Source organism: Coccinella septempunctata, chromosome X (assembly GCF_907165205.1).
Source record: "Coccinella septempunctata chromosome X, icCocSept1.1, whole genome shotgun sequence".
Taxonomy (NCBI): domain Eukaryota; kingdom Metazoa; phylum Arthropoda; class Insecta; order Coleoptera; family Coccinellidae; genus Coccinella; species Coccinella septempunctata.
In genome coordinates, this window is record NC_058198.1 from 12,404,381 (window position 1) to 12,419,045 (window position 14,665).

Below are 14,665 nucleotides of genomic sequence, written 5' to 3' on the forward strand. Positions count from 1 at the left end.
TAGAATTAAAATATCTTGGAAACTGTTGATTTTCGGTATATCAGTAAGCTCAAATGACAGCAAATGAGTCATACTGAAACACGTCTATAATTTGGAATCTCCATGTATACTTAATCAGTTCTTAATATTTGTTTGGTATTTCGTGATGCTTTTGATTTTGTCTTTTATTTGTTCATTATTCGAGGGAGTTCATTGAAATTCATAAGCAATATCTTGTCATAGTTGTTTATTCAGTCCCATATTAACACGTTCATCACAAATTTCTAGACTATACAATTCATTTGAATATGAAGTGGATCTACAGATAATATTTCCGAAGTTATAAATCAAATATGTTATTAAAAATAATTCAAGTATATAAGTCATTATTATGAGTCTTAATATGAGTGAAATATGACAAACTGGTATTAATAGTTGATTTATTTTTTTTTCATAAAATACTAAATCTAATAAAACACTTACCTAAATTCTACATCTTCTATTTACTACAACAAAACATTGAGATGTATATAATATAATAATATAGGTATGTATAAATCATTATTCACAGTCATTTTCCTTTGGCAATTCAGTTTGTAGCTTTTCAAAATGCCACGTATCATACTTTAAAACATAAAACAAAAATTCAACTAGAACAATAAGTTATCAAATATTTATTTCTATTTGTATTGAAAATATTGCACAATTATAACGAACAAAAAGTCAACTATGATATGTAAGCAATTAGAACAAATAAAGAGAATTTCCGTTTCCAGAAGCAACATAAGTACAATGTTTCTTCATGAGGACAAACCATGGTTTGATGGTTAACAAAATGATGTTATGGTTGGAAGAAATAGAGATACCTTCCACACCATATAATAACCATCTACCAAATTTCATGTCCGAAAAAAACCTATCGATATTCATAATATTTAAATATTTTCGAATCTAATAATATCAAATTATCAATTTAATTGAGAAACATTGCCGATGAGCAGAGAAATCGCGAAAAATTTTCACATAGAAGTAGTTTTGAAACATTTTGAAATTTATCATAATAGCTGCACAATCACAGGTTGCAATAGACACATATGCTCAGCTCCTCTAATTGGCAGTCTATTGATCGAAAAATGCCGAATCATCTCCGGTATAGAGGAAAATGGCTTACTGAATTGACCGAGAATATAGCAACCATCAGAATCACTCTTTTGAATCCTCATATGCATGAAACCTTTGGCGCTCCTGAAAAATAATTTTATTTCAAATTTGGTTACAGATATATACAATGCTGAAGATACATATAATGCTGAAGAAATTTTTGATGATAATTATCACCCCAAATAGTACCTTTTTCTATCATTGTGTTCATCTGTTCTTTTTTAAGTGTACTTCTCTCATTTCTCCTTTTATAGTCGGCTAAACCACGGTAAAATATTCAAACCACAAACAGTTTTTGAACATGCATCGGTTTGCATGAAAATTCAGAATTAGGCTACTTCAAAAGTGACCATATGGATGTATGCTTTTTAATTCTTCGGGGTAAAAACTTATCTATCAGAAATGAAAACTAAGCATACGATGCTTAGTGTGACGTCAGTGAAATATGTCAATTTATTGATATTTATTTGATATTATAGGCATTCTTTCTGATGTGTTTTAATATTTATATAAAACTTGTTGAATGCCCCAAATTCTCTGTTCTTGACGATTACTAAGTGAATTCTTGAGCTTTGGAGTCCATCCAAAAATTATTTTGTGGGGAATTTTCATACCAATAAACAAAACGTCAAATAAAAACATTTATGAATCTCTCACATTTGAAATAATTCGTACAAAGGAATGGGTAAGGCAGACATTCACTGCATCACGTAAAATATTAAAAGTTCATAATTCATTTTTGATGCTTAGGAAAACATACATTTGAGACGGTCGAAACTCTTGAAACTAGTCGAGTGAAAGGAACTGTAAGAGTAATTTGTGAAAAACTGTTCGAAAAGGACCTTTTTTTCAATAAAAACTTTTTAGATTTCAATCGTGAACAACTCGAAGAATAAATTGTTTATCATTTCAACCACAGAAAAGGTTTGGAACTACCCCTAAAGGAAAAGCACACTTCCTTTACAGGCGTGAGCCTCGTAATCAAAATATCAAAATTTCAGGGAAATTTATTCATGTTTAAAAAATTATGAGGCGATAACTTTCAATGGACTAGATGCAAAAATTGTATGTGAGGATTAATAATGATTCATTCATTCATTCATTCATTCATTGCTTTCAGCAATCATCAGCTCAATTGTCAATTATTCATCAGAACGTTCATTTCTAATGGTGAGTTTATGCAGAGTTACTTAGAACTGATCCCAAAGAAAGAGACCAATCTAAATGGCAGATGGTCTGCACGTGTTTGCCATCTGCCCATAAAATTGTTCCCTTTCTTAAGTATTAGTTCATAGTTACTCTACATAACCTAACCTAAACTATTACTTACTTGAGTGATAAAGAGAAATCTTGCTTCGTAGATTCGCTATTCCTTACTAGGAAACTTCCCTCTTCCAACAACCTCAGTACATTTTCTGCTTCAACTCTAGTAATAGCTCCATGAAACCACCTAGTAAATACAATCAAATAATAAAACTGATCTGATAGAAGAAGACAAACGGCTTGATTACAATATGAAACATCAGTGCAGTTCATTTCAGAAGACTTTTACATTAGCCATCAAAATGTGAAATTGAGGAAACGAACTGTTCACAGTTACCAGAAACATTTGAATCGAGAACATTGGCATTATGCGATGGTCTTCAAAATGATGTTACTTTAATGCTTATCATTCTCATAATTTTTTTATATAATGTAATCTTAAGAAACTCTTCTCCAAATTACATTATATCTATGCGTATATCCCAAGTGAAAGAGAGAATGTAATTTCCTTGTACAACAATGTAGTTAAAACTATTAGATCGCTGGATCTTTCAAATTATTGTAGGTACTGAATAAGTATGTAGGTACTACGCTGTTCTAGTGAGCGTCTTCAAAAATAAAGTATTCTCTTCAAGTTTTATTATTTTGCACCTGGATATTATCATAGGATGTTTGCATTATTTTGATTATTCCTTTCAACGTTTTGGCAAGCATTTGCCTTTGTCTTCAAGGGTTCTCTTGTTTTTAACTCGAAAAGTGATCTGATCAGTTACGCTTATATTTGACATTTTTGTGCTTACCCCTGCTTCTCTAAAGGCAAATTGATATCTATGAGATCTGTGTTTTCTGCTGGAGGATTGTTCAGATTCAGATTCAAACCCATCAGAGCCAATCCTAAACATGGTCTTTGGCGATTGCCGAATTCTCCTAAATTCAACGTCAGTTTCGGTCGATACGATGTTGCTGAAAAATAATACAAGAATAGGGTTGACTACTTGTCTGCATTTAAAATGAACATATTTATGGAATAGATAACAGATTTTGTCAAATCCATTGACGAAAAAAATGCTCGCATGTTCTTATATGGAATATTTATCATTATCTGAAGAAAAATAACAGAAGTTATGATATTCATCTTACCACGAAAGAAGTTAATTGTATTGTATTCGAAAATTTGCGACATAGGTAAAAAAAAAGAATTCTCATGAGTCTAATGAAAGACCTGATCCAAGAAATCTCCCACTAATCAAGAAAAAATAGTTTAATTCTGAACGATAGTTCAGAATAAGGAAAATATTAAATATTTTTAATCGGCTCCTATCACGTTAATAAGAGCTATCTGCCGGAAACCGACAAATTTGGAAATACCAAGGATTTGGAAAAAAAGTCATCAATGTTGCAAATTGGCGAAGGGGCGGGGTAAGGAAAATTTCTGAAAACCGAGTCCATGGGTACGAGGACATTGTGTTATTGCAGGAAATGAAAAAGTTAATGAACTTGTGACAAGGCCATCGAAGGTAATGCCAGCTGGACCCGAAGTCTTTAGTTGTCTTGGGAAATACCCATATAATATGACAAAGCGATCGAACAATGGAAGATGAACCATAGAACATAGACTAGCAAAAAGATTTGCGGTGCCTTTACCGACCTACATGAGAGGAAGCTCCTGAAGTTGCCAGAAGCTGAGTTTCGCGTAATGACGGGACAAATATGTTTTGTATCTCATGGGAAGTCAGCAGATGAAACATGGAGTCTCTGCAGACCGGAAAACACCCAAGTGAACACATAGTATGCTAGTGTCTGAACTGGCTGGCCTGAGAACATACATGCGAACCCAGTCCTGGATCCTCACGTGGTAATAGACCGGCTCCCTAGGACTTAATAAGTGGGTTAGTACAACAAAAAATCCAAGCGGTCGCATATCTGAAAGGCTAGGACAAGTCAATATGTAGTTATAATCACGGAAGTCTCCTGATTTATTTTTTAGGACCTCTGTATATGGATACCTTTTTTTTTTCTGAGTGTCTTTCCAGGATGTTGTTATTTGGAAACGCCAAGTCAATAAGCAGTACTTTCTATTTTCATCTTCACACAGTAGAGTGAGATTTAGTCTACTGTGTCTGATTCTTCGATTTAAGAGAACAGTGCGATTTCAATAGATTTTGTAGTGATCATTTTCCAAAACAAAATCTGGGGTGTGGTAGTTTTATATGATGTTGTCTCTTGTTGAGGTTCGCCATTTTCGTGAATCATCAGAATGTAGAAATATTTTCCGGCAAAACAAGCGTGCGCGTTCAACCCTTTTCCCGTACGCATTTCGTTCTACAGAGACTCTAATAAGTTAGAGTTGTGCTCTGGATGATGCGTCGAGCATTCCTATTGTATACTAACTCTGTAAATTCGAAGATCGATATTTTCGATCTTCGAGGTGAGATTTACGATTTTCATATGAGTAAGAATATCTTTGTAACACTAAATTATGGTCGCTAAACGCCCATCTATGGATTTTAAATTGTTATATTTTCACGCAACACTGAATTGAAATACATTGCGCAAAAAAATTAACGCACATTCTGAAAATCTCAATTTTAATAAAAGTAAACTCTACATTGACTTTATAACTTATTTTTTATGTTCTCTCGGGAAGGTTTTGAACGAAACAAGACACATTAAATGGAAGAAAAATTCAGGATTTCACCGAATCTTATGTGAAAGAAGAGAAATGAACAATTTTCAAAATACTGAAATGCTGATAAGTGATTTAATACTTGGTATTTCCACCCCTTGCGTTAATTACAGCTCGGCAACGACGGTTCATACTCAAAATGAGTGATCTTAAAATGTTCTGATCTAATCCTTCCCAGATTTCTCCGAGTTGGATTCCTAATTCATTAAGAGTAGCTGGATGATTTTCTGAACTTCTCAGCCGTCTATTGAGGTTGTCCCAAACCTGCTCAATCGGATTGAGATCTGGACTTCTTGCTGGCCATTCCATTCGAGAGACTTCAACCTCTTCAAGGTACTCCTGAACGATGCGCGCACGATGGGGTCTGGCATTATCGTCCATAAAAATGAAATTTTCACCATTGTATGGGGCAAATGGCACTACATGCTCTTCAAGAATGTTCCTTATATACTTATCAGCATTCATAGCTCTATTATCAACGACCACTAGGTCTGTGCGAGCAGTCAAAGATATTCCACCCCATAACATAATCGATCCTCCCCCGAAACCAGTAGAATTCAGGAAATTGCACTGAGCATATCTTTCATGTGGACGTCTGTATACAAGGGAACGTCGATCACAATGGTAGAGGCAGAATCTGGACTCATCTGTGAAGAGAACTCTTTCCCAATCGGCCTCTTCCCAATGGATATGCTCTCTCGCAAAATCCAAACGTGCCCTTCGATGGGCTGGGGTAAGAGCTGGGCCTATTGCCGCGACACGAGGCCTTAAATCATATTCTCTGAGGCGATTTCTTATTGTCTGAGTGCTAATTTGCACCTCATGAGTTTGCTCAAGCTGAATTTGAAGGAGGCGAGCGGTTGCAAACCGTTGTCTCAACGAAGAAACTCTCAAGTAAAGTTCTTGAATGGCAGTTGTTACCCGTGGTCTACCATGTCCTGGTCTTCGGACATTCATACCTGTCTCCCTGAATCGCTGCAACATTCTGGACACACTTGTATGGGAAACTCCAAACCTTTCTGCAATTCTTGTGTATGTCCACCCTTCTTCTCGCAAAACTACCGCTTGGGTACATTCCTCTTGGGTCAAATTGCGTGTTTCGCGTTGCATAGCGATCGAGTGTAGAAAATCAAACGAAAGAAAAACTATTGATCACTAGAATTGATCGAGAACAACTCATTTTAGAATGGAGCCAATGCATTCAAAATCTGATAATATCATCTTTTTTTATTCCTGCTGGGAAAAAACATCTGTATTGCCTAATTCTGATAAAAATAATTATCATTGAGAACACCTTCAGTTGTAGAATAAATTAGAGATTTCCATAATGTGCATTAATTTTTTTGCGCAGTGTAGTTTTGAGCGATTTCACTCCTAATACCGAATAAAATGTTCGATGGGGTGATCTAAGTTTTGTGGAACTCGCCGTATATCTTTGTGCATGTAAAACATCCAAAATACCTCACCTTCTCTGTCTGCCTCCACCACACTTTGACTAGAAGATGCCTGCGATACCGATTCGTTGGTGGACTGTTGTATCCTCATTCTTCGTCTCAGCTTTGGCATATCGAAAGGAAGGTCGCGTACATCCACAGATGTTGCGCTACCTGACGTACAAGCGTCTTGTGTCGGGACCAATCTCCTTCTTCGTAGCTTCGGCATATCGAAAGGTAAATCGGACAAATCAGGCTGACTTGGAACGTTGATTTCAGCTGCGGTGAAGCCGAATCTCGATTTGATACCTGAGAAATATTTTGGTTAGAAGATCGGTAGATTTAATACACTGGCTTGGTCCCAGAGAATTTAACAGCGCCAGAAGCACGACACTTTATGAATTAATGAAAACTCTTGTACCTCCAGTTACAAAAATTAACACCAGGTGGCCCACCGTAGAGTAATCTGAATGAAAAAATTTACCTATTTGATTTGCATTTTCTGAAATCTACTGAAGAAATGTTAGTGGATAGACTACCAAATTACCGTTTTTATACAGTGTCTTTCACAAGGAACCTCACCCATATTTAAACGGGAAACTACTGAACGTATTTTCATGAAATTCTGCACTTATAAGTATTTCACGATGCTGATGAAAATTCGGAAAAAAAATCGAAAATAGAGCTCCGCTGAAACAAGAATAACTTCGAGGTTTTTGGATGGAAAATTTTCATTTTTGGGATTTTTCAAGATGTAAGATTGATGTATCCACTTTAAAAATCGAAATCGCGATTCATGATACAGGGGGTGAAAAAATCGCTTTCAAAGTTATGGATGACAAAATCGTGAAAAATCAATTTTTTCAAATTGGAACCCCATTTTTTTATGGCAGATATTGAATCTACGTTAAAAAATAATGTGAGTGTATGCATCACACCCTTGCCCTAAAATGGATATTTTCTGAGTTATTCACAAAAAACTGTTTTTCGTCTTGAATTTTCAGCTATTTCTTTTCCCTTCACGCCAAAAAGATGAAATTTTCAGGAATTTTCAGCCAATTTAACAATTATAGAACGAGAATATTGAATTCGCTTATTTTGTAACAAACGAATAACAAACGCTGACAAAGAGTATTTAAATACTGTTATTTATTCTTCAATGCATAAGTTTCGAAGTTTTGTCTGAAACTTATGAGTTTTCATAAAATACTGAAAATGAGGTACATATTCGAATTGGTTTGATGCTTATATGTAAAGAAAGGTGTTCTGAAGAATAAAGTAGGGTTGGTTTCATTATTGCTTCAAAAAAGTCAAAGGTGAAGTAGTACATAAATCATTTTTGGAATAATGCATTTTCTATGTTAATCTATATTTGAAGTTTTTCTTGAGCTTTTGTTCAAATTTCAAAAATCAACTTTATCCAGTGTTTCCTTTTATGGTATATTTATACTCACCCTCTCTTGATTGTATGGATATACCGCTGTCAGATCCTTGAATTTCAGGATCTCCTATCCTGAAGCCAAGATTCAATAAGTTCTTATTTTGGGGAAGTCGTCTTTTATTTTTCACTATTTCCGGGATGGCAACTTCTTCCGGTGAGCATTTCTGGGAGTTGTTGTTTCTGTTATTATCTGAAGTCTCTGAGATTGGTTCTTGTGAGGATTTGTCAGAAATTGGACTGAGGATGTGAAGCTTATTCGCTTGTGATAAAAAGGCGGAAGTTTGAATAATTGGGTATTTAGGGTTTCCAGCTGAATCCGAGCTATGTGAACTCAGGGATGAGGAGTGTCTGCTTTCATCGCTCGTGGTGCTTCTGTTTCCTTCGCTTGTGCTGCTTTTGATGCTTTCCATACTTCCACCACTGCTGCTTGTAGTCATACTTTCTGTACTAGAATATTTGGGCCTTCTAGCCATAAAGTCTAGGACCGTTTTTCCGTTTTCTTTTCCTCTCTTTAACATTATGCTGTCTTTTCTTGGCCGATCTTTGATCTCCATTATTCTTTCTTGTTTATTCTCTCTGGAATGACTAGGCCTACCTTTGAATTCAGAAATAATATTTGTTTGACCTATTTCTATATCGAAATTGCTACCAGGTATTTGCAAACTACCGCTACTGCTAGTATTCGTTCTACCCCTGAGGGATTTCACAGGCAGGTGTAAGTCCTTAAGCCGTGCCCTTGGATGGGAGGGAAGGTTTGGAGCACTTCGGATGCTATTCATCACCAGCTCTTTGCCATGAAATTTTGTTGGCAAAGGGGCAGTGGACGGAGGTGAGGGTGTGAACCCTCTGAGAGGCAAGGAAAGGACTCCAGATGTTCCAGATATTCCTTCCTCGGGTATATGAATATTCTGAAACAAGATAATGATACTTTAATGATTTCCCAATAAACACAGCAATATTATATTATTTCATAATATTATACTTTTATATGTTATATAGGGGACGTTGATTATGGGTTATTAGTTGAATTCCGTAACCTAAATCAACCAAACGTTGATATCATTTTTAATCATCTTATATGATTCAACTCGTTACAGAAGCCACTAATACAAAACGGGTCCTTATCGTATCTCGCCTTCCCAATGTATATTCAATGAAAAGTTAGGAAAGTTGCATCAATGTTGGTCGTTGAGTAAGAAACCATTCAACAAACAGTTACTATAACCACCAACAAGAAACGCTTCCTTACCTAGCTTGCACAACGTATATTCAATACAATGTAAGGCTGGGTTCATGCAGCGTATTAGGTTCTAGTAACGCTCCAGGAACCTACCCTCACTATTCAAAGCTGATGTAACGTCTCTTAGGGAGGGTTCATTCAAAATATTAGTTCTTAGTAACGCCGTATGAACCCAACCTAAGAAATGTTACAATGCGTTGTTTTCCCATAGAATGGTCTTGACGTTAGTCATTGACCAGCAGTATTTCGATTTGTTTTTTGATCGAGTGGTTTATGGTGACGGGTGTACGCATGATCAAGACGGTAAGTTGTTCCTATACCAAGACTATTTTTTGTTCATATGAACTATATTTTAGTTCATATTGCGCCGACCCCAAATATTTTTCTTCGAGCATCATTTATTTCACTTATATTTCATTTATTTCACAGAAAGTGGGTTACATCACAGACTGAATAAAGGGCATTTAATAGAAGCAAGTTCATGCGAGTAGAGTACATACGATTTGTATTAAGAATCAACTTGCTTGTCTTTTGAATTGAAGAGTCACTGAAAAAAGCATTTTAGGATACTAGGATAATGCAATTAATTTGTGGTATATGGTGACCTGAAAAGCAATTTTTAATTCTTTACTAAAGATGGTGTTTCTCTATAAGGTCAGCATAATATTAGCCTACTAGGTGAATTTAAGTTCGAAGAAAATTCTAGCCTATACGACTCAATTAAAAATTGCTTTTCAGGTGCCATCTTTAGATAGCTGTATCGAAGCAGGGGTAGGTACTCGAAAAAAAATGATGTGAAGGAACTACACTATCATCGACATTGGTGATGAATTTAGTTTTTTTGCGAAATTTCTTCGAAATAGATTCAGAAATTCAGTTAACCATAGGTGCTAGTTTATAATTCTGAAGTAATTTAGGAAAATTATTTTTATACGTTGCAGTGCAGGGCGGCTTACTATAATATGGACCAACGTTTGGAATGTACAGAGTGAGGGTACTTTTGTATTCACTACTTTGCAAAAACATGATCGGACAGGTCAATTGTATATATTGTATGTGTACTAAGATTTGCGCACCTTTTTATGTAAAATTGAGTGGTTTAAGTATAAGTTGAGTTTTTCAAATGGCAACTCTTACTTTTTGTGCCAGAAAAGGATAGACATTTTGTTGCTCAGGATTTTTTGGTTGTTGATGTTTTATTTTCAACCTTCTCTTCATTAAGGGCATGAAACTCATTCAATTTGAATCTTCTGTTTTTCCACATATTATGAGGTCGATCACAGAGATTTCGAGGGTTTTTATTATTTCTGAGCAGTTTCAATCTTTGAAACTCAAATTGTACATCTAATTCAGTTAATAAAGAACGTACCAATTAGGTGTTTATTTATTCTTGTAGTAATTGTGATTTTTATTTCAGAGCATTCATCAATTACTACACTACAAAGAGGTCATATTTTCGATAACACTTCAAAAACATCAATCACACAGCTCAAAATACATGAAGAAGTGAAAATTCGGATTCAGTTAGTTTAACCATACAATTAAAAAAAGGGTTGATAAAAAGCCTATCCATAACCAAATCATCCCCAGCAACATCTATTTCTGGCACAAAAATGTTAGGGTTGACATTTTTTGAAAATGAAAAACCCAACTTTCCTTCATCCCTAGTAGAGAGTGCATGACAAATTCCTTATTTATACATGAAAAGTTAGGTAACATGAAATAAAAATTGGCCCGTTTGAGCAATTTCGTACAAAATAGTAAATATCGAATTTTATGCGTTATATTTCACTCACTCTGTATAACCAATATAATCAGTTCGACAGGTCGAATGAACGAATGAATGAAAATCGCTACCTCACCTTCGGAGTTCCATTTCCATATCCACAAATTAGGACTATTTCAAATAATAAGAAATTGTGGTGAACTTGCTAGTTTAGTTAACAACTTTGACATTATTGTCTGAGAGAACTATGCGAAGTGATAATGTATCGCAAGAAAATGAGCATTTTGGCCAGAATCTAAAATAATTGAAAAATGTTAGGATTCAAATATGGCATTTCACCACTATTTCTTGAAAAAATGTATGAATTTCTGAAAAGCCGAAATCTAAATTCCGACTATTCGGAGTATACTATAGAAAACGTACATCGACATCGAAAGAGAGTAGCGATAGATCGGTTTCGGTCGAATTTGAGCTCATCAGTATCGCATAGCTGATCAAATTATGCAGATAACCTAAGATTATAGAGTTAGTTCTATAATCTTTGGTAGAGCACCTTCTGTGGAAATCTGTTCCATTTGGACCGGATTGTTAGTTGAGTTACGCGACAGTGATGAGTTCAAATAAGAGGGAAACCGGTCTATCGCTACTCTCCTTCGATGTCGGGCACGTTCTCTTTGGTATACTCGGAATTTCCTTGCCATATCGTCGTTGAACTCACTTTATTTCTGAAAAGTGTTTTCTTTAGTTAATGTTCAAAAGCAAATATATTTGAATTAGTCTTAATGTCTTATTTGTGAAATTATGATATTCTGAACGGTCACGACGGGGTATATCATCACCAGAAAGTTCTGACGGAAAGAAAAACTAAGAAAATCACAAAGAAGTGGAAAAAGTTGTCCCAATTTTGATGAAGTCTTTTGTGTGCGTGTGTATGACCAGATGCGTTTTTTGCATATTAATATGCATATTAATTTCAGAATTTCAATAATAGTTCAAAAATTTAATGAGGCATGGAGGCATCGGGAGGCAACGTGAAACAGAAAAACGTTTCAGTCAGTCGTATCATCATTGCTTTTTACATATGAAAACATTCAACCCAAAAATTCACTTGAAATTTGAAGTTTCATTGATGTTGAATTTTATGACAGGACAACATGTTTCGGATCGGGTTGCTATGTTAGACCCTTAAGTATTAATTATTATAAGTTGTATACTCAATGTTTAAACTTAAAATGAATAGGTACTTACTTGTAAGTCTTGGGATAGATTGTTGATATTATTGTCAACTTGGCTCGGTTTTGGGCAATGCAAGGACACATTTCTTCTGCTATGAGTTGAGTTCTTATCGACGGAATTAGTAGTTCTCAGGTCTTTCACTGAGCTGAGCTGAATGAGAATCGGATGATTAGAAACTTGGTCTATCTGGTCTAAATCATCGTCGGATTTGTTGATACGACAGTCGAATGCTGTTTCGTAAACATGTCTTTGGCGAGTCATCTCGTCATCTAGACCATATTCGGTGGTCATACAGTCACATGGTGATACATATCGATTAGGTGGCATAACCAATTCGTGTGGCACATCCTTGGAATCAGTGCTCTGAGTATCAACGCTGGAACTTTTTTGATATTTTTGCTGGTTTTGCGATCTGGCACGAACGTGCCTGGAATTTGGATTCTGTAAACTTGTACACTTTCTGTATTTCTTCTGTGACGTCTTATTTCTTTGATTGTTGTGCGATTTAGTTGTCAGCACATCTTTGGCCACTTTTGTGATTTCCTGTTTCCTTGAAGGTTGGTCTAAGCTTTTTGTTGTTTTGAGTTCAGGCTTTGAAGGCGATTCGGATCTGTTTTTAAAGAGATCCCCGTAGTAATAGGGCGATGGGTGACGTTTAACCTCAGCTTCTACTTTGATCGGAGATTTGATTCCGAGTTGAGGAAAAACACTATCAGTAATGCTATCGGGGGAATTCAATTCTATGTGTTTTGTGATAGTGATCTGGTGTCCAAAAAATTCTTCATCAGAAGTAGGTTCAGATGAGCCATCTGCAAAAAAAAAAAATTTTTAGATACACATAAATGATATATGAAAAACAACTTCAAACAGTGTTTGATTGGATTCAGGTGAGCCATAAGAAAAAGATTTTCTAATCAGATATTGCCTATAGTATAACAATTCTCCCATGACTTTACTGATCAAACGGCTATCCACCTAGGTCTTCCAGCCAGTTACATTCTTTTATACAGTGTGGGCAACGAAAACCGAACACCTCGATTTTCTAGCTTTAAAATGAAAATGTGGAAATTCACTCGGACCCTCGCTCTTTGCATCTCCGTCACTGCAAACCCCTAACGGAGGTGAGTACAACCCCTTGATTTTGGATAGGGTTGAGGGATGTTGCGATTCCTAATTTTGAAGATCTTATCAAGTACTATCTGATTCTGAAATTTCGCTTCAAAATTTCCATCGATGACAGGAATAGTGCTTACATTTGTGATTAGTTTATTAAATGCTGGAAATGGGGTCCACTCACATCCATGCATTAATGTAATAGTCTGAGAGCTTACGAAGAAAATCGGCAACAGTTTTGTTATGGCTCATGATTAAATATGAGTCAGCGTTGAGGGTGTGATTGAGTCAGCCACCACTATCAAGGTCAGGTAGTGGAACACCTGGCGGGCGACGCTCTTAGATTTATGTAAAATTACAATATACGCAGTTTGGGTGACTGCTGACCACCTCTGTTCCATTGATATGTAGCCTATCTTATTATCGAATAATATATAATAATTGAGCAATTAATGCATTTCAGCTATTACAAATCTATTGAAACGACATCGTTATAGCAGCAACTTATGTGGGGTGCTGACCGCGTTCTACAAAAATGAGGTCCGACCACTTTCTCAAGTTTTTTGTACTATAACCTAGGTGTTCCACTACCTGACTATGAGAGTGAGTGCTGACTTATGTACACCCTCAATACTAAATCATATTTAATTATGAGCCATTACAAAACTCTCGGACTATAAGTTTTGCTGAAAACGTTCACTTTTATTACTCAAGATTTCTAGTGTAATTTGATTGCATTCATTAATGATCCGAGATCGCAAATCATCCAGTGACTCAGGCTGGGTAGCGTAAATCTTTGTATTCTCGAGATAAATTCCACATTGTCTCTTTCACTATTTTTGTTGTTATTTCATTATCGATCTATATTTTGAACCGAAATATTAGGGTCAGATAGTACTCCATACGATCTTCAAAATGAGTTATTGCAACACCCCTCATCCCTATTTAAAATCAAGGAGCTGTACCCCTGTTAGGGGGTTGAAGTTAGGGGGATGAAAAAAGCGGAGTTGTTCCTCCTCGAATAAGAAATTGCCGGGTCCGAGCGATTTTCATTTTAAAGTCGGAAAATCGAGGTGTTAAGTTTTCGTTGGACCACCGGATGTAATTAAAACAGAGGACGCCATTGCTTGAAGTTTCGAATATTGTATGTAAAATCTCATGTAATTCTTGTCCAAAGGCCTACATCGGACAAACGAAAGAGCTAGAGTTAAACAACACAGTTGTAAAAAAAATAACAGGGAAAAAAACCGAGAAAACTGCATTAGCATCGCATCACTTTGAAGCTGGCCATTGCTTTGATTTTGACGATGTCAAGGTTTTGGACAGGTAAGTGAACTGGTTGAGTGAAGTGATCCACATAAAATTGAATGATGAAGTCAATCATAGA

General features: G+C 35.8%; 1 protein-coding gene across 1 annotated transcript in view; it reads right to left on the bottom strand.

The window, feature by feature from the left end:
• Window positions 1-211: 211 nt before the first annotated feature.
• LOC123321598 overlaps window positions 212-14,665 on the bottom strand; it is a 252,674-nt gene continuing 238,220 nt past the window's right edge. Inside the window, exons 4-9 of the mRNA XM_044909278.1 lie at window positions 12,178-12,974; window positions 7,977-8,871; window positions 6,556-6,831; window positions 3,204-3,366; window positions 2,471-2,590; window positions 212-1,224 (exon numbers count right to left, since the gene is read on the bottom strand). Coding sequence (XP_044765213.1) covers window positions 1,035-1,224; window positions 2,471-2,590; window positions 3,204-3,366; window positions 6,556-6,831; window positions 7,977-8,871; window positions 12,178-12,974 — 2,441 coding nt within the window. The 3' untranslated portion in view covers window positions 212-1,034. The remainder of the gene's footprint in view (window positions 1,225-2,470; window positions 2,591-3,203; window positions 3,367-6,555; window positions 6,832-7,976; window positions 8,872-12,177; window positions 12,975-14,665) is intronic.